This window comes from Penicillium verhagenii (assembly GCF_028828195.1).
Source record: "Penicillium verhagenii strain IBT 33310 chromosome Unknown utg000002l_segment0_segment0, whole genome shotgun sequence".
Classification (NCBI taxonomy): Eukaryota; Fungi; Ascomycota; class Eurotiomycetes; order Eurotiales; family Aspergillaceae; genus Penicillium; species Penicillium verhagenii.
In genome coordinates, this window is record NW_026643166.1 from 2,403,548 (window position 1) to 2,420,715 (window position 17,168).

At 47.4% G+C, this 17,168-nt stretch overlaps 5 protein-coding genes across 5 annotated transcripts; 3 read left to right on the forward strand and 2 right to left on the reverse strand.

Annotated features, from left to right (window-relative positions):
• Positions 1-2,431: 2,431 nt before the first annotated feature.
• N7466_000870 (uncharacterized protein) lies at positions 2,432-2,789 on the forward strand (the record flags this gene model as incomplete). The annotated part of the gene is made up of 2 exons (XM_057160268.1): positions 2,432-2,509; positions 2,667-2,789. The coding sequence occupies 2 exons, from the start codon at positions 2,432-2,434 to the stop codon at positions 2,787-2,789; spliced, it is 201 nt and encodes a 66-aa protein (XP_057026516.1).
• A 4,107-nt stretch (positions 2,790-6,896) lies between these two features.
• On the reverse strand, positions 6,897-8,339 carry N7466_000871 (putative RNA 3'-terminal phosphate cyclase; the record flags this gene model as incomplete). Its single annotated transcript, XM_057160269.1, has 1 exon — positions 6,897-8,339. The coding sequence occupies one exon, from the start codon at positions 8,337-8,339 to the stop codon at positions 6,897-6,899; it is 1,443 nt and encodes a 480-aa protein (XP_057026517.1).
• A 596-nt stretch (positions 8,340-8,935) lies between these two features.
• On the forward strand, positions 8,936-11,563 carry N7466_000872 (uncharacterized protein; the record flags this gene model as incomplete). Its single annotated transcript, XM_057160270.1, has 1 exon — positions 8,936-11,563. The coding sequence occupies one exon, from the start codon at positions 8,936-8,938 to the stop codon at positions 11,561-11,563; it is 2,628 nt and encodes an 875-aa protein (XP_057026518.1).
• Positions 11,564-12,784: 1,221 nt separating this feature from the next.
• Positions 12,785-14,532, reverse strand: N7466_000873 (BAR and SH3 domain-containing protein; the record flags this gene model as incomplete). Its single annotated transcript, XM_057160271.1, has 4 exons — positions 12,785-13,780; positions 13,840-13,956; positions 14,029-14,346; positions 14,419-14,532. The coding sequence occupies 4 exons, from the start codon at positions 14,530-14,532 to the stop codon at positions 12,785-12,787; spliced, it is 1,545 nt and encodes a 514-aa protein (XP_057026519.1).
• Positions 14,533-15,494: 962 nt separating this feature from the next.
• Positions 15,495-16,988, forward strand: N7466_000874 (DNA helicase ZGRF1-like domain-containing protein; the record flags this gene model as incomplete). The annotated part of the gene is made up of 1 exon (XM_057160272.1): positions 15,495-16,988. One exon carries the CDS (start codon positions 15,495-15,497, stop codon positions 16,986-16,988), a length of 1,494 nt encoding a protein of 497 aa, XP_057026520.1.
• Positions 16,989-17,168: the final 180 nt, after the last annotated feature.

The window sequence follows — 17,168 nt, forward strand, 5'->3', positions numbered from 1 at the left end:
CTCACCAATCCATCAAGCCCGGAGAGTCAGGAAAGTATAGCAGTGGCTAGGGTCTAGATCTGACGTCTCGGTCAAGGCCGAGCCCGAGGAGATATCATCCCAAAATTTTCCCTTCATTTTCCTCTTTCTATTCTTCCGCTCAAAATGTCTTTCTAAGCGGAATAGCGGATCCCATACGGGCTCCACTACCTCCACAATGACAGAGCGCAAGTTGCCGTGTCGACCCATGTGAAAGCGAGGTTGAGGATTTGAGGTTTCAGGCAGAAATGATTCGGTCTCACCGGACAAAAAGTGATGATCGTATAGGTAAGCACAATATAAGGTATGTACTCCGAAGCGTCACGGGGGCGTTGTGGGTATAGATGATTAGTAATGCCGGATTTAAATTGAATTTTTACTTATTCTCTACTAAGTTTATAGTACTATACTGTCGCTAATAGAAGGGACTTTTATACTACCCACTCAAAATGGTTTGATTATAGAGCAAAAAGAGGATAATCATGAGCTTTATTGGGCTAGGGGAGATTCTATGAAACCAAGCAATAGTGACTCCCCAGATCGGCTCCAAACCTACAGACCCAAACGGGTTAATCCAGCAAATCATTGGGATCAGTGGGGAATTTCCAGAATTCCAAAATTCCAGAACACTTCCGCATACGAAAAATCCTGCATCGCGAAGTCTGGAACTTTTGGATCCAAGGTTCTTTTTCCGAGTGTTTCTGGACTTTTTCTTCTCTTTAAATCGTCTATTCCTATTTGGGGTTCCTAGTAGGTACTAGTTTATATGTTATATGATACGATACACTAATAAGATATCATTTTACAGAAATTAATTAAATCTACAGAATGTTCTCTAACTTTTCTACAAAGATTGGGCATTAACACGAAACAAAAGAATGACCAAGGGGGAGATGAAGGTGACATGATAGGGCCCAAAAAAGGGGTTGGAAGGGAGGCAAAAAGCGAGGGTCCCTTTGCACCGGGATCGGACAGCTCGGCATTGGATTTTGTTCCTTTCTTCTTTCTTCTTTCTTGTTCGGGGTTTTATTTTTTATTTTTATTTATTTTTATTTTTCTTGTGCCTTCTCTAATCCAGAACCGAAGGGAAAAAACACTCAATCTGAGGCATCATGTATTGTAGCTGGACGTCTTAGAAGAGAAAAAATCCCGGGAGCTTCCACAGGCCGTTATGAGCTCCACTAGAAGGCCCTGTAATCCAAAACTGCGAGTCATTCCAGTAAGATCCGGCATCATGCACTGTACCGTAGACCGCGCATTCTTTTTCTCCCTAGCTGTTGCCGTCATTGGTCCACCCCTTCCCAGCAGGGCCGTCATGCATCGATGGCCAGCATCGATCAGACACCCGCATGGCTGGGTTGCAAAGGGTGGGATCGCCCGATCTGCCCTGGACGGAGCTTTTTTTTTTTTCTTTTTTTTTTCCCATTCTGTTTGGGATTTATGGGTTTTTTTTTTCTTTTTTGGTTTGTGTCTCCTGACAGGAACGGGTCCATTCTAACCCACTATAGGAGAAAGAGAGGATCAAAAGGAAATGAAATGAAAGACAGGGCAAGGGAAAAAAAAAACCAGAAAGGAAAAAAAAGAAAAATAATATTTAACTTGCCAAGGATATAGTCAAACGAAGCGACGATAGAGTCTGGATTTCAGTTGTAAAAAGAACTTTGGAGTATTGGGGTGTAATTTACAGGAATTTACAAGAATTTGCTAGCTGGATTAAAGATACGCGGAGTGAAAAGGGAAAATTGTAAAATTGGAAATTTCCGAGACCACCAAACGGAATATAAATTACCATAAAAAACGGTCTTTACGAGCTTCAATAACCCCAAGTTTCCCAGCATCCACAACACATCAAGTCCACAACCGTTTCTCATTACCCGTAACAATGGAACCCTAAAATTCTACTCCTGGATTGGCGTTTGAGCCTCTGGATATAAACCCCCTTCTTCCCTGGGAAAAAAAAAATATTAAAACTTGTTACTTTGGTACATTTCCACCTTAGCACCTTTGAACCTCCGACGTCATCGCCAAATTATTATTTTTTTGTTTCATATTTTTGGAATTTTTTTTCTTCTTTAACTAGTTTGATCTCCGCTGGAGCCTTTTTTTTAAAGTTCAAAAGTGCCTAGCTCAAATTTCCCTCCCCTTTTGGTGGATCAACCTTTCCTTAAAGGAGATTCATACGGCTTTTTTCAACCTTTTCCACCTTTCACGCCTCGCTTCATCGCTTTCCAACTGTACCGGGACCTTGCCGTGAAGCACAACTACAGCTACCACAACCCTCAAATTATACTCCAAGCTCGCTCAAGCTTCCTAACCACTCGACCTCTCTCCACGATTTGGTTACCATTCCATCAATCATATACATCCTCCCCGCGATCCCCCGCGAAATACTACTACAACTTACTCACCAACAATGTTCTCTTGCGCCAACTACCCTCGCGGGTGCCGCGGGCGTGTCAACAAGGAAGGCACCAAGTGCTCGGACTGCAGGGTATGTCTGGCTACATCCTCTCTCCCAATATCTCTGTGGCGCATTCCGGGAAAGTTCGCAGTGACTTGTGACTTTCTTTGAACACTACGAGAAGGCGGCCGAAGAAGAGCGAAAAACAGTCATTAAATTCAAGATAAAAAGCTAACACCACAAATAGCAACTTAACCTCCGACGCCCCGGATCTGCCTCGCCATTTGCGCAACCGCGCAATTTCAAACGCCAACTGCCCTCAGAGATGCGCGCAGAGTTCGCGGCCAACATGTCTGACCTGGACTTGTAATGCAACCTTATGCGACCTCCTCATAAACGGTCTCCTTCCAAACTCGAAAAAAAAAAATGATCGAAAAAGAAAAGAAAAAAAAAGTCACACATCACACTACGCACAAAATCACCCAAAGTCGCATACTGAGACCATGACATGATATTGGGATGGGCACACATTCCTCGAGGTTACAGGCTGGGACTGATTTCCCAGGATGTGGAGAACCATTTCCTGAAGCTCTTTTTTTGATCTCTCGTTTACTATCTCATATGCATCGCCAGGCGTTTCTCTATTCTCACGATGGCGGCCATCTGTCTCTTTTCTTTGTTGTGTTACTTGCCCGCATACTTTCCCTGCTGACCGCAAGCGTGGCGGACAAAACACCTTGCATGGATTACCTCGGGCATATGGGATCTGCCACTAGGCAGTGGCGCAAGATGAATTCTTTGATCCGTCGATCGACGATCAATCCTTCGTTTCTTTGTCTCATTTTTTTTCCTCTTTTTTTCCCCCTCTTGCATATTTTATTTATTTATTTTTCTGCCGGTGAAACAGCCATCATCGTGGCCGCTATTTTCTTTTTTTAGGTCCTTCGTGACATGATGCCATACCCCTTGTCTTTGTTTTTAATGTTTCATGGTTATTATCATTTTTTCATGTCCTGGCAGGATTATGGATTATTCCTGTTTTTGTTAGATACCTCATTGCATTGATATCATGCTCCCATGATCTGACCAACTTGAAGTTTCAGTTTCATTACCATTTTTCCCCTCGTAACATTGAAAACTTTGCATCCCTCAAACATTGAATGTGCTACATAGTTTCCTGTAACCTTGGAGACTGCCCAGGTTCCCAGGATGGGAAACCCGGTTCAACCTCCAGAGCTTGAAACTCAACCTTGGAAGTCAACCTTGGAAGTTCTAGGCCTCCAAATAACTGTGACATTTACACAGCCCGTGTCTAGACCTGCCCATCTGTTTAATGGGGCTAAATGGCCCCATTGATCGAAAACTATATTCTCAGCCGCAAGGATGACATGGTGAGACGTAGCAGATCTCATCTGACTTCAAACATGGCCCCAATAAGCCCTGTCCAACGGCGAACTCTCTTTCCTTTTTGATCATCATGCATATGAATCTGACCACGTGCAGCTAAACTACTTCCGGGTGATTATCTTTGAATGCAAAGCCACCTGCGCAGGGCCAAGGACCTCGGTGAGCGAGGATCATTCAAATGTTATGTGTTTGCCTATTATCTTGGACAAAAATCAGTTGAAAAATATCAACTTTCATTTTAATCCTCAGTCTCAAGTTGGTGTCAGATCCAATTTCAGGTTCCAGGGTTTCAATTATTGTTTCCAGCTCTAGTGTTTTGATTTTGCGTTCCAAGGTTTACACTATACAGACCAGAAACATACCTAGCAAAGCGGAAAATGAATCCGACCGCTGCGTTCCAGATAAAACCTCCGACAATGATCGACCGAAAGAATTAAGATAAGGTAAAATTCCAGCCCTGTAGCAGAACAATAACAATTGATTTCCGACAATGTTACAAGTCTCATCACCCCTGGAACTCCAATTTCCTCCCCTTTCCCTTCCAAGATTCCTCATGTAGAGAAAAACGGTAATTTAACCAAAAAAATATATATATATATTCCACAAATAGAATCAATCAGCTTGTCATACCAAGGAAAATACAAGAAGAAAAGAGACAAAAAAAGAATCTGAAAAATCAGTTCCTGGTCTGACAGCCCAAATCAGCCCAACTCAACACTTGCGTTGTATCCACTCTCCAAATCCCAAGGCCAAGAACCCAAACAATACAAAACGTACCCGTATTTAACGAGGTTCGTTTCCAGATAGTACAAGTTGTAGCTTGGCACCTTACTTCCAAACTCTTACTATACACGTCTACGAATCCGACATTATTAATGTCAACGTCAACCTAAATCCTGATCAACATGGCTGATACGGTCAAAGCAGCTCTGGAGAACAAAGCGAAACAAAATTGGGGCCCGGGGACCCAAGATGGTTCCCTACTGGACGGAAACCCGATCGCCTCGCGAAACGAAACCCGACCCAAATGAGGACGGTCCCCACTTGCAGGCACGGGCATTGGGGGCACTTGGGGGGATCCGGGCACATTATTGATTGATGGGGCGGTGATCGTGATTCTAATTGACCAACTCCGCGGATTTAGGGATTCGAATGTGGATGTAGTTTGAGGTTGGAAGTGTCACGCTAATGTCACTAGAGATTTAAACCAACCTTGGAAGCTTGCTGGGTTCAGGCCTCTGACGTTGTGCTCAAGTTGGAGCACTTGAGATGAAGTTATGGGTCTTTTCTTCATAGGCGTTTGGGCACATGCAGACATTGAGCATTTAAGGACGGGAATGGGGTGTCCTCCTACCTACTACTAGGCATGTTGATCTTCAATGTTGCGCGCCATGTTGTTTTTTTATGGGGTAAATCGCAATGTTACGCACATCATAGCCTTGCAGGAGCACTTGAGTGGACTGGAGAACATATTGGAGTGCCCACATGCAGGTGGAGGATCACCTGGAGGATCGCAGGGCCACATAGTAGTTACTTGGCAATGTTGACAAATGTTAGTTCCAAGGCTCGCGACTTGGAAATGAAGAGAATTCAGCTTCACGAGATTTATGTATACTCAGACGTATGTACCCGGAAAACATCATTGCTTGACCCTGGAATTATGCTTTTTAGTGGGCACATTCTGCATTGTTTCATCTTAACCTTTCAACAATTCTCAAGTTCGGGGAATGTAAAACATATGTCTTGGACGTCCAAGAGCTCTCTCGGGAGTGGTAAAAAGCGAAGTGGAGACAGCCCTGGAAGGCGTAGTGAGGCGTGTTTTGTATTTTTCCATCAGGCTTCTACGCTTCCACGCCTCCATTAGCGTTCGAGTAGAAAGTACCAAAAGGACATCTGGAGATTACCCCTTTTTTTTCCTTCTTTTCCTTTTTCCCGATGGATGCGGACGGCTCAGCCACAGGTCAGATCAGTTTGTTCGCTGTTTCAGAGTGGGATGTGGGGAATGCGCTAGCTCCACCTCTTCTTCAGGAGACCGTGTTTGGCAAGTTAGGGGGTTGATCATTGGATGGTGTGGTTTGTCGGTGTGGCTTGTACGGCAGAAGGGGGGCTTGTTCGCACGCTAACAAACTTGAACTAGAGTTCGTTTTCTCGTGTATCTGTTATGGTGTATATCTGTAACTTGGGTTTTGTATTTACCGAACGGTTGAGCTGCGTTTATGGGGTCGTATTATCGATACCAAGCCCTTAGTGCCTTTGTTAGTGCCTTTCTTGAGTGCGAGGAAGTTTCGAGAGTGTTGCCTGTCTGAGATTAGTCGGGTTACACTAGCCAGGAATTCCATGAATCATGCCTGATGACTTTATAGTTGGTGGGGGTTGAGTTTTTTTTTTTAAAGAAGAAAAAAAATGCCCCCTGATCCATAAATATGGAAACATTAACTACTAGTAACATTTGAACATTGTAAGCATGCGAACCACCTAAAATTTGAAAGTTCAATACTTGTTACTCGAATTCACCCATTGCTTGCCCCAATATCGTGCAGTGATCTAAATGAAGTAAAATCCTTGATTCCTGAACGGGGCCAAGAGACGGCACAGAATGACCGGCATATCCGTCGAGGTTCTCTGAGTCGGATTAGGGGGAGGGGCCGCCCTAGGATCAATGGAGACTCTCGGGTTCGGAGTTCCACGCTGTGGATCATCGGGTGGAGCGTGTCAGACAGATGACCCGGTGCCACTACTGGTAGATCTGTTGTCTTGATTCCAGATCGTTTCTACTCGCTAACTGGTTCCCCATTGCCATGGATCTGGGGAAGCTAGTTCTATAGTGAAACAGCCCCTGGTTTGTTGTATCCTTTAATTAGATTGTGGAGTTAACTCTCGGCGTGAATGCCGAACTCGGGCTTGGTAAAATTATGAAACGAGGATGGAACTTTTTACCCGAGGAACTACTTAGGAGATGTGGCGACCCGTTAGAGATAATATGGGATTGTTGCTTTAATTTCAGGTCTCTTGTAGCAACGGGATAATGCCCCACTCGATTTAAAGTATCATCTCATCTATACGAGGTCGTTTACTCGGCCGTCTCTACCAACATCTTCTGACACACCCACTGCGACGTACGGGTATGCAATGACCAGAACTGTGGACCCTCTTGTTGATGAGATTTAGAGTCACCCCCGTTGCTATCAGATCCGTGGGTTTCACCTAGAGCTTCAAACACCACAATCTGATCTCTCATGTGCACATCTAGAACTGATGGCTTTCCATCTGCATCTGGAGAACTGGACTGGTTGCGGCCTTGATTAGACATGGAGATCTCTTCCGTAAAGACTTCAACTAAGCCATCAATACAGCTTGTAATACTGTCATGTTGATTAGACTGATTGTCGCGTTTGTCTTGGCGCTTCGATCCCTTGTTGTTCTTGTGTTTCTTTGATGTTCCTGATGCCCCTCCAACACTGGTCAAGACATCCGTTCCAATTCTAAATCCCGTGGAAGTGTGGGCCACAAGAAGAATATAGACTCGGCTTGAGTGGGTTGTGGGCTCAGATGTGTGGATTCTGATGGGCAAGGTATTCTCGTGATCGGGGTCATCGGGATCCGCTTGGATATCAAATTTCGATCCATCCATAGTCTGCAGCCACCGGCGTAGACACCGACGAGTCTCTCGCTCAATGTAGTTGCGAAGTGTCCTTGATTCTCCTGGTAAGTTACTATCTGGCGCAAGGACAGTGATATCAATCTGAGTAATCTTTCCCGGCTCGTGGTCCATGAGATTAATGCGTGGAAAACGAGTATCAGGGACTCCTTGGTCATTCAATATCGAACTCAGGGGATGAACGTTGAAAGTCACAGTTCCCATCTCGATGGGTCCCACTGTCCAGCCTCGTTTGAGTAGCTCGATAGAGAGAGGAGGAAGGCCCAGCTTTGCAAAGTTAGGCGCCATGACTTGCGATGCATAATCGTAGGATGGGCAACTTGTCCCATTCGTTCCCCCCGTAATAGTCACTTTCACACAATCTGTCCCTGCTTGGGATCCAACGTGAAGAAGATATGGATACAGGGCCTGAAAAACTAAGAACACTGAGCCTGGTGTCGGTAGGCGGATGGTGTATTCAGGCTGAACAGATAACCCCACCAAGGAAACCAGAGGTGATTTTCGGGACACATTTGATGATTCCGACTCTTTGCTCGCGGGAACTTGGGGCTCGAATGTCACGCATCGCGATCCCACTTGTCCACCGGTGACTTTGCTGCGACTGATCTCGGCCAGTAGTTTAACCGCTGCTGAATGCGAAGCCTTTAATCCAGGACCCCCTCCTCTGTTTTCGCGAACATGGTCAATCGTCACTGGCTGGCTGGTGAGTGCTGAAAGAGCCAGAGCATTTCGGACTAATTGCCCACCGCCCTCAAGAGTTCGGCCATCAAGGGTGATGTGGCGTGGCGATCTTGGTGGGGTCTCCGGGGGGTCTCCACTGGAGGCTGTTGCCGCTGGGATCTGGAAGCTTGACATTTGAGGATTGAAGGATATTCTATGGTTCAGAACTTTTTCCCCTTTCTTTCTGCGGGCAATTTACCAGTTTAATAGAAAAGGGGTGTCTTCTCAAAAAAGGCGGTAAACATGGGTTCATGGATCAGGATGAGGCTTAAACTGACTCAGTCCACGGGTGAATTGTACCTTTGTGGCTTGGCGGTGACTCACCAGGCGAAGTAGAAATTAACTAACTACTAGTACCTTTTCAACTGTACTTTTGTTTGAACTTTAAGCTTTGAGGCTTGAGTATCAGAAGAATCTATCGCCAATCAAAACGCATTATCATTTTGAGTTTCCTCTAACCTTTGCTACTAGTATACTAGTACTCACTTGTATTCACTCTTATACAGTTCGGCCAAGAATGGCATCGGCGCACCGTACTTGCCTCGGAGGCCAGCGTTCTTTCCTCCCCGTTCAAAATGAGACAGAATGTAAAGATCTTGCACAGTCAAGGATTTTTCTCCATCTTCAAGCATCTTCATCCGTGTTGTACCAAATAATTTGCAGACTTTCATAGTATGTTTTCCTCATTCACTACCCGAGACCGACTCCGACGATCTATGTCCACTCGTTCGATGCGGCGAGGTCGTCCATCGACGGAATCAGAATCAGTCGATATAGAAGTTATCAAATCCCACGCCGCGACTGCTGCTGCGCGAGCAATGCGGTCGAGCGGAAGTTCATCCATCGAAACGAAAGGCTCGTATGATCGACTAGGCGGCCCTAGCAATGTCGCCATTCCAATCAGGCGCCATAATTCAAGCGTTCAGTCCACAAATGACGGGAAGTCGGCCGTTGCAGCACATACCGCGCCTTCTCTGACACCTCGAAAGCGTCGAAATCCGGATAATAACCATGCTGCTCAACTTCACACCGAGAACCCGGCTGCGTTGCCACCTATCACAGAGCTCAAGGGACTAGATGGCCGTGACATCTCAGTTCCTTCATCTTATCGTCGTCTCCGCAAAGCCAAGTCCATGTTTTCCACAAGACAACGACTGCCGTATCTGACACAGAACACGCCACCCATGCCTCATGGCAGTTCCCCTTGCCCTGACTTCAGTCCTGAGTTCGCCTTGCCCCGAACTTTGAGAAATTCAACCTCTTTCACTCGGGTTAAGCATCAAGGGCTCCGTGCCATTCGACACGCTAAAAGCCAAGATGTGGCCATTCAGCTTGCTCGGGATCAATACTTCAAAGAAAATGAAAGCCCAGAGGTACAAAACAGACGCTCCTCGTTCCTGCTGTCTCGTCGCAAGAGAGAGCAGAAGCCATTCCGCAAAACTTTTCGAGCTCCAAGTGACGGTAGTGGCCCAAATCCTTCTCCTGCAAGTTTCAACTCAAAGCTCTCCCACGGAAAATCTCGCGCTCTTTCTTCGTCGATAAAACAAGGTTTGAGACGTGTCTTTGGCATGACAAGGCACGCTGAACAGCCTATTGAACAGTCCACTTGTTCTTTAAAAGAGGCCAAATCTCAAGATTTCATTGAAAATGTGCCCGACCGAGACGATGCCAGCTTGGTTAGTTATTCTGATGGCTTCATTGATGTCGGGAAATTGCGCCCATCGCAATCTAGACAAACTTCTCCAAGCCGTGCTAGCGTTTGCCCCACAGATTCTCGCTGTACCAGCCGGGCTGCCTCTGTCCTATCAAACACGGCAACAACACGAAAAACCGGGCATCGGCAATCATTGTCTTTGATTGAGGAACAGGCTGATTTGGACCAGGGGCCATCGGAAACCCCCGCTCATGGCAATGAAAAATGCCAGTCATCTTCACGGAAGAGATCCACTGCTCGCAATGTGAAGGGATGGTTCAACACTCAAGATTTGTACACAGCTTTGATGCAGCAAATTTCACAGACTGCTACTCAAGACCAGGAGGAGTTTGCGCTGGGTAGAGTACCAGAATATCAAGCCGTCCCCGTACGTGTGCCCTCCACTGTTTCCCATCGCAGTCAGCATACAGTTCGCTGTGTTTCCAGCGAGGAAACTTCTCCTGAATCATTTGCAACCCCACGAGGTGGTTCAGTCTCGCCACATAAGTACCAACGATCTGTGAACGTTGTGAGACCTCTCAGGGTTGTTTCTCGGGCTCTCGTTGGGCACGAAAATATCCGACCTCGGAGCGCCTATTCAGCTGGCAAGCCTCCGCACTTTACCTACATTGTGAGTGGAGATTCGGATGAGGAGACAGGTAGTGTGGTCAAGGGGCACTCGATGTCAAAATCGGAGTCTCCGACCAGTGTCTACTCGCGAACAACTGGAAGTAATACTCCGACCAAGGGCGATGGCATATTAGCTGCACTGAATGCTTGTGAGCCAGGAACAGCGACAATCTTTGCGTCTGAAAGAACAGCCTGGAGTTCGCCTAGTCATATCAATGGATCCCGATGCTCGATGCCTGTACTACCAAGTGCAGATTGGCAGCAGTGGATGAGCTCACAAATCGAAAGGATTGAAAAGGCGAGCCCTACAAGAGAGCATTTTCGGGAGGATGCCCAGTTCCAGGATGACGATGATGTCTTTACTGATATGATACGACAAACACATGTTTCAGGCCAAGTATTGACATGTCCCCCATTTAGGGCTGGGGAGGAATGCGATAAACCCCAACTCTCGGTTGATCCCATGGTTCCTCAGAGTAACTTCTCACGTCCATTTAGTCGATCTTCCAGTGCACGGACTGTGCTTTCTGCTAACAGGCTGGAGCTGGAGCAACCGACCGAAGCTCCCGCTAACAATGAGATTGATCCAACTGCCAACCAGTCTCAAGCTGCGCCATCTTGGTGTGGCAATATTGTCGAATCTCCCGTGTCAATGTGCATCAGGAGTAGCAACGTGATACAGATTCCCGAGTCACCAACGCCGCCTCAGAGAAACGGCCCCGGGGCTGCGAAACGCGTATGGGCTCAGGAGCAGCAGTCGCGACGGTACTCTGTTCGGCGGCCGATAATGAATGGGAGGGGCAACTCTGTCCGATCTCTGCGATCACAACGAGATGCCCAAGATGTGAACAACGAGAATGCCAAACACGGAGAGAAACACGATGCAATGATGGACGAGTATCACAATCTTCAGGACCATCAATCGGGAATGTCCGGCAAACGCATGGTTGACATGTTTTTGGAAAGTCGACGTCACAAGATGGGAAAGGAGCCAGCGGGCGATGAGAACAAAGCGGCTGGTGGGGCATTTATCTGAGATTGGTCGACGGTCGGAAGGAGTTGACCTCGAGCAGGTGATGAGATTTGACGTTGAGGTGTATTCGGTCTGGAGTATACATGCGTATATTTATTTTTCCCTGTTGAGTTTGCTTCATGTGAGATTTCTTCTTGTCTGTTTATGTCCTGCAGTTGCAACGTATATGATCGCGACGCGTTATGAAAGCATGCTTAATTAGTTGATGTCAACTCATTGCTCAAATATTATCTTCTTCTGAGTTGACCTGACCTTGAATTTAAACACGTACAAAAAAAAAAAAAAAAAGAAAGAAAGACTGCCCAAGTGGGTGAATAAATTCAAAAGACAAAAAAGAAATCTCTCCCTCGGGGAATCGAACCCCGGTCTCCCGCGCTTATCGGTATTAATGACAAGCGGAAATCATGACCACTAGACCAAGGAAGATGAGATAGCTGAGTTTCCGCTCGGCCACTTGGAATGGTTGATGTCTGTTGTGACATTTTTGGTTATATGATCCTGCAACTATTTTATCCTGGAGGTTGCCAACACAAAGTACACCAACAGGGTAAGGTCCATTCTACCACGGTAATTTCACCAGCACTGAGTACGTAAAATTTAATTATAGCATTATATACATGTGGGTATCGTACTAGGTAATAAAATAGTTACAGATAAAGACTTCGAATGTCCCACCCCTACATAAACCCCCGCCAGTACCGAAGGGGCAGGGTATATATATAGCGAGTACATACTAATACCCAGGTACATAACGAGGACTTGAGGCACTCAAGTTCCACTTGCATACATGATATCTGGAGATTCCAACATCAATTAAGTTGTCCCTCAACAGTGCATACATTCTGGATATGCATATGAGTTTACATGTTCAAATGTTATATTTTCAATGTTCGCGTAAGTATCCGAGTAGTCAAAAAGGATAGTAGATATCTTAATCCAAACAAAAGTGGCATAGAAAGAAAGTATAGTGTTTCATGCAGATGAACATAGGGGGAATTGTAGATATAAGGGGAATAAAGAGAGGCATAAATGAAGCCCTTTGAAAAATGACAAAGAAAACCCAGAGAGGGAAAGAGAGAGAGAGAGAGAGAGAGAGAGAGAGAGAGAGAGAGAGAGAGAATAATCCCCCAGAGATATAGAATCCACCAAACAACGTAGCAATTTCCAAGGTTTGGAAATCATACCCGAGGGTGACAAAACAAGTCCCAAGGATGCATGTGATTTTCACTTGACATAGTTTGCTGGGAAAAACCCTTGAACGCCATTTAAATCACCTTCCCACCAATCATCAGTACTACCCGTCTTCCTCACAAGCTTAATCCGATCTCCCTCTCGGAAAGCCAAATCATCCGGTCCCTGACCCCCAAAGTCATACAACGCCGTCATGAATGTTGTAGTGGGACGCGGTGGCTTCGCCGGCCTGGCCGGTGGCGGAGGTGGAGGCCGCTTCTTCTTTCCTGCCAGACTAGCCAATGGATCCGCAACCGCAGGCAAAGGCGAAACAAATGCCTGATGATGATCGATCTTGGGACCGGCCGGTGCGAACTGGATTCCCGTCGGCTTCGGCGGTTTAGCGGGCATGGGGCTGGGGGAGCGCTTGTACGAGTGGCTGGGCACGGGCAATGGCTCCGAGGGCACTGCTGGTGGGGTGAAGTAGCCACTGCCCGATGTAAGAGCTGTGCTTGCGGAGCTGACGGCCGACACGGCGGAGAGACTTGGGGTGAAGGTTGCGACGGACGAGGAGGGGGAAACGGGGCGGGAGTTCTCGTAGCCGTAGGGTTTGGGCTTGTTGGATATGTTTGGTGGCATTGGTGGGGCGGGGGACTTGCTGCGGCCGCGGAGGTTGCTGATACTGGCTTTTGAAGAGACGGAGAGGCCTGTGAAGCTTCGGCCGCCGAAGGAGGGCCGTTTGCCTCGTCCTTCTTCGGTTTCATTAGATTGGCGGATGGATTTGCCGTGGGCTATGATGGCGAGACTTTCCACGTCGCCTTGGGGAGGCTTGTGGGCTATTTCCCAGTCTTGGACGATGTGGTCCATGGGCGGGGGTGGGGAGGGGAAGCCTTCTTGTTCGCAGTAGGCGTGGAGAACGGTGTAATAGAGTGCTAGCATGCGGTGTTGAATCTCGATCTGGGCGTCGATGAGAAATGGGACTAAAGAGAAGAGAAGGGAGACCAGGGTTGGTAGTCGTTGGCAGAGATCTTCATCTGCCATGCGATAGATCTAATAATGGTCAGGGTGAACGCCTGATGATAACGTGTCTTTGAACTATTTTGACTTACATCTTTAGCAGTCGCCATATCGGCCTCTGCTTTTGCGAGGTTGGCATTGTCCCGTTCCGTTCGCTTTGTTTTATGAATGAGGGAATCGACCTTGCTCTGATAACGTTCGAAGTCGGTCTATTCCGGGGATCGACGTTAGCTAGACCGAAAAGCGTATATATGTGAAACATGCATTGATCGCCGACAAACCTTTTTATCATTCCGCTTTTTAATAGTCTTCTTCACTGGAACGAGGTAGTCTTTTGCCGAGGTCGCAGGGCGGATCATTCTCGAATCGACTTCGGTAAGCTCTTGCACCATGTCGGTGCGCAATTCATCATAGTCGCGGCGCAATCGATTGGTGCGGGCAAGGATAGCCGGTGGTGTATTGTACGATTGTCTTTGGGTCGGGGTCTCCGAGGAGCTCGCGATAGGCGCGTATAGGCCATCGAACTCGTCAGCTACACGACTTTGAAAGGTGGCAATGGAGCCCCAGGCATCGCGCCAGGCGTTGGTGGATTCGATGATCTATTACCAGAAGACAAGGTTAGCGGATGCGCCCCACGTCAGCACGTTAAAAGTGGAAAGTGGCTGGCCTACCTTGGTCAAGAGATTATCGGCATCCTCGAAATCTTTCAAGAGCACAGCGACTTGACTATCGTCAGCTGTGCGCTTGGTGGTCATTCGACCAAACTTTCTTTGCATGCTCTGCATGGCGTTTAATTGAAAACCGGAACGTGGCCAGGCAAGAGTTGTTGGAACGGGGGGGACACGGTTGCAGATAAAAGAGAGTAAAAAGAAGAAAAGGACGCGGAACAAGAAATTGAAATTGAGACAAGTTCTAACTCGGTTTGATTCGATGTCAGCACTAAGAAGAAGAAAAAGAAACCCAAGCCCAAATCAAATCAAATTAGAAAGGGGGAAACGCGTTCTCTCCCCCTCATGTTTCAGCCTCGCTGCGGCTCTAGAGGGCGGCCCTCCCCTCTTTCTCCATAGATTTGGTGACATTTGATCTATTTCTGTCGGGTTGAACCGTGCTCTATCCCGAATCATCCAATTAGAAGTTTTGGACAAATCAGATCCAGTTATCTGAGTCATAAAAGGATAGCTAGGCTGTCCTAGCTGTCTTGCTAGTATGATAGCCGAAGGCAAATTGGTCACATGTGGGGAAAAGGGATCTGTTCCAACGAATGAGCTTGACTCCCAAGAGATATTATGCACGAATCACGGATGAAGCAGGGTCCAGAATGGAGCAAAGGATCAAAAAACCGGGTAAATGAAGGAAACAAGAAAAGACGAAAAGAGGAAAAGAGGAAAGGAAGAAAAGAATGGGATTTTGGATAAACCGGAGAAACTTGGGAATAGCAGTGATAGATATTGAAAGTGTTAGCCTAAATGTAATGGATCTTTAAAAACAGAGAAACAAACAATAAACAACGTTCAATGTGAAATCCCGTGACCAGAGATCCGAGATGGAAAAACATGTTGCCTGAGGGAACAGGCGTCAAAAGTCCCCGCCAAGTTCCCAATCGAGTTAAAGATAATCTAACCTTGGAACGCGTCCCAAGCTTCTGTTCCACTGCACACCTGTGACAATTGGGTTTCAATATCTGCGCCTCATCCCTATTGCGAATATTCACGGGATGTGCGCTCTTCTCAATCCTACATGACGGTCCATGTCCACCCCCTCATCCTCCGTCCGAGGCCCGGGCCCGGGCCCGGGCTCTCAGATCACCGCCTCAGTGGTCAAGTTTCGGTGCATGTATACATATGACCTACGCCGCAAATCAAAACGGTGGCGAGATGGCTACCTCAAATACCATGCCTTCAATAAGCGAGTCATGGTCTATGACGAACTGGGAAATTATATCGGTGATCACCACTGGCGGTCGGCCGAGGAGGTGCAGGATGGCGATGAGCTTGAGCTCGATAAGGGTGTGCTGATCGAGGTCGGGGAGCGCATCAGTACCACACAGACCGACCTGTCGAACCTCTTCGAGAAACGAAACCAGACCTCACCCCAGTCCAGAGATAACCACACCAGCCTCGACACTCCGACCCAACGTTCCTCCGCCTCCATCTCTACCCCCACGAACGCGCACACCCACACACCAACGCACACTCACACCCCGACGCACACGCCTACCCCTGTTCGATCGCAAGCATCGTTGAATCCGTTTCGCTCCTTGAACGACCTCCTTGGGATCAGAAAGACACCCGTTGGACATTTGGTGTCACCCTATGAAGAACGCCACAAGCCTTCAGCGCCAGCGCCGGTGGCACCAGTACCGGAACGTGCGCCTAAGCGAGCAAAGACATCGACAGAGAGGATGACAAGCATTGCGCAATCGGACGTGGTGGATCTGACAGGGCCTGAAAATGGACCCCTGCTTCAGCGTGCGCCTGCTCGGGAAACACTCCCACAAAGGGAATCGAGGCCGACTATGCCACCACCGGAGAGAACAAAACCTACTGCCCCTGCAAGGCTACCGAGATCTGATCCTCCAGCAACGAAACCCATCCAACCACCTCCCACGAGGCCTACGCCAAATCGCCCCGATCCAAGTCATGCAGTCCAACATAAAAATCCCGAGCAGCCTGCGGCGCAAACCCAACACAAGGACGCGTCGCCAGCTACCCCAGAAGATACTCACTTTGAGAAACCGACTGCGCCTCGTATGACTATGCAAAAGCCCCGCAACAAATTTATGTACAGTACCATTCAGCAACAACAACCTCCTTCAGCGCCAACGCCAAGAATATCCGCAGAGAAACAAAGTCGGCAAACTATGATAAAACCCACGGAATCAAGTCGAGCTTTAAGTGGAAGAGAAATAGAGTCGACGTACGCAGAATTTTTACCCTCGGACACCACGCAGGCCGCTCTCGAAGATATTGCCGCTCCTTCGGGCTTTGAAAACGGCCGGAGTCGAAATCAAAGGCCGGGAAATTTACCCGCAAAGCGTTCACTCGATGCACCACTTCGCAAGTCACTTTCTGATCCAACCGCTCTGAATGATAAACCTAGTATTCGGTCAGGACCAACTCTTATGCGGAATGCCATGAGTGCCGTTCCGGAGGAGCCCGAGGTCCGCGAGCAAGGGCCCTGGACCGCGGAGGCGTTGGATTTATTCGACTTTTGGCCTCCTGGCCGACCGAAGCCTGTTTGATCCGACTCGGACATTCATACTTGTATTTCCTACCCTATTGATACCCATTTCTGGACATTTCCAAGTCACTTTTGAATACACGCAATTACTTGTAGAGAATTGGACATTATGATACAACCTGGCGAGATGGATGTATAAAGAGCGGCTAACCAAAAATTTATAGTCTCATTCAGAGTGGCT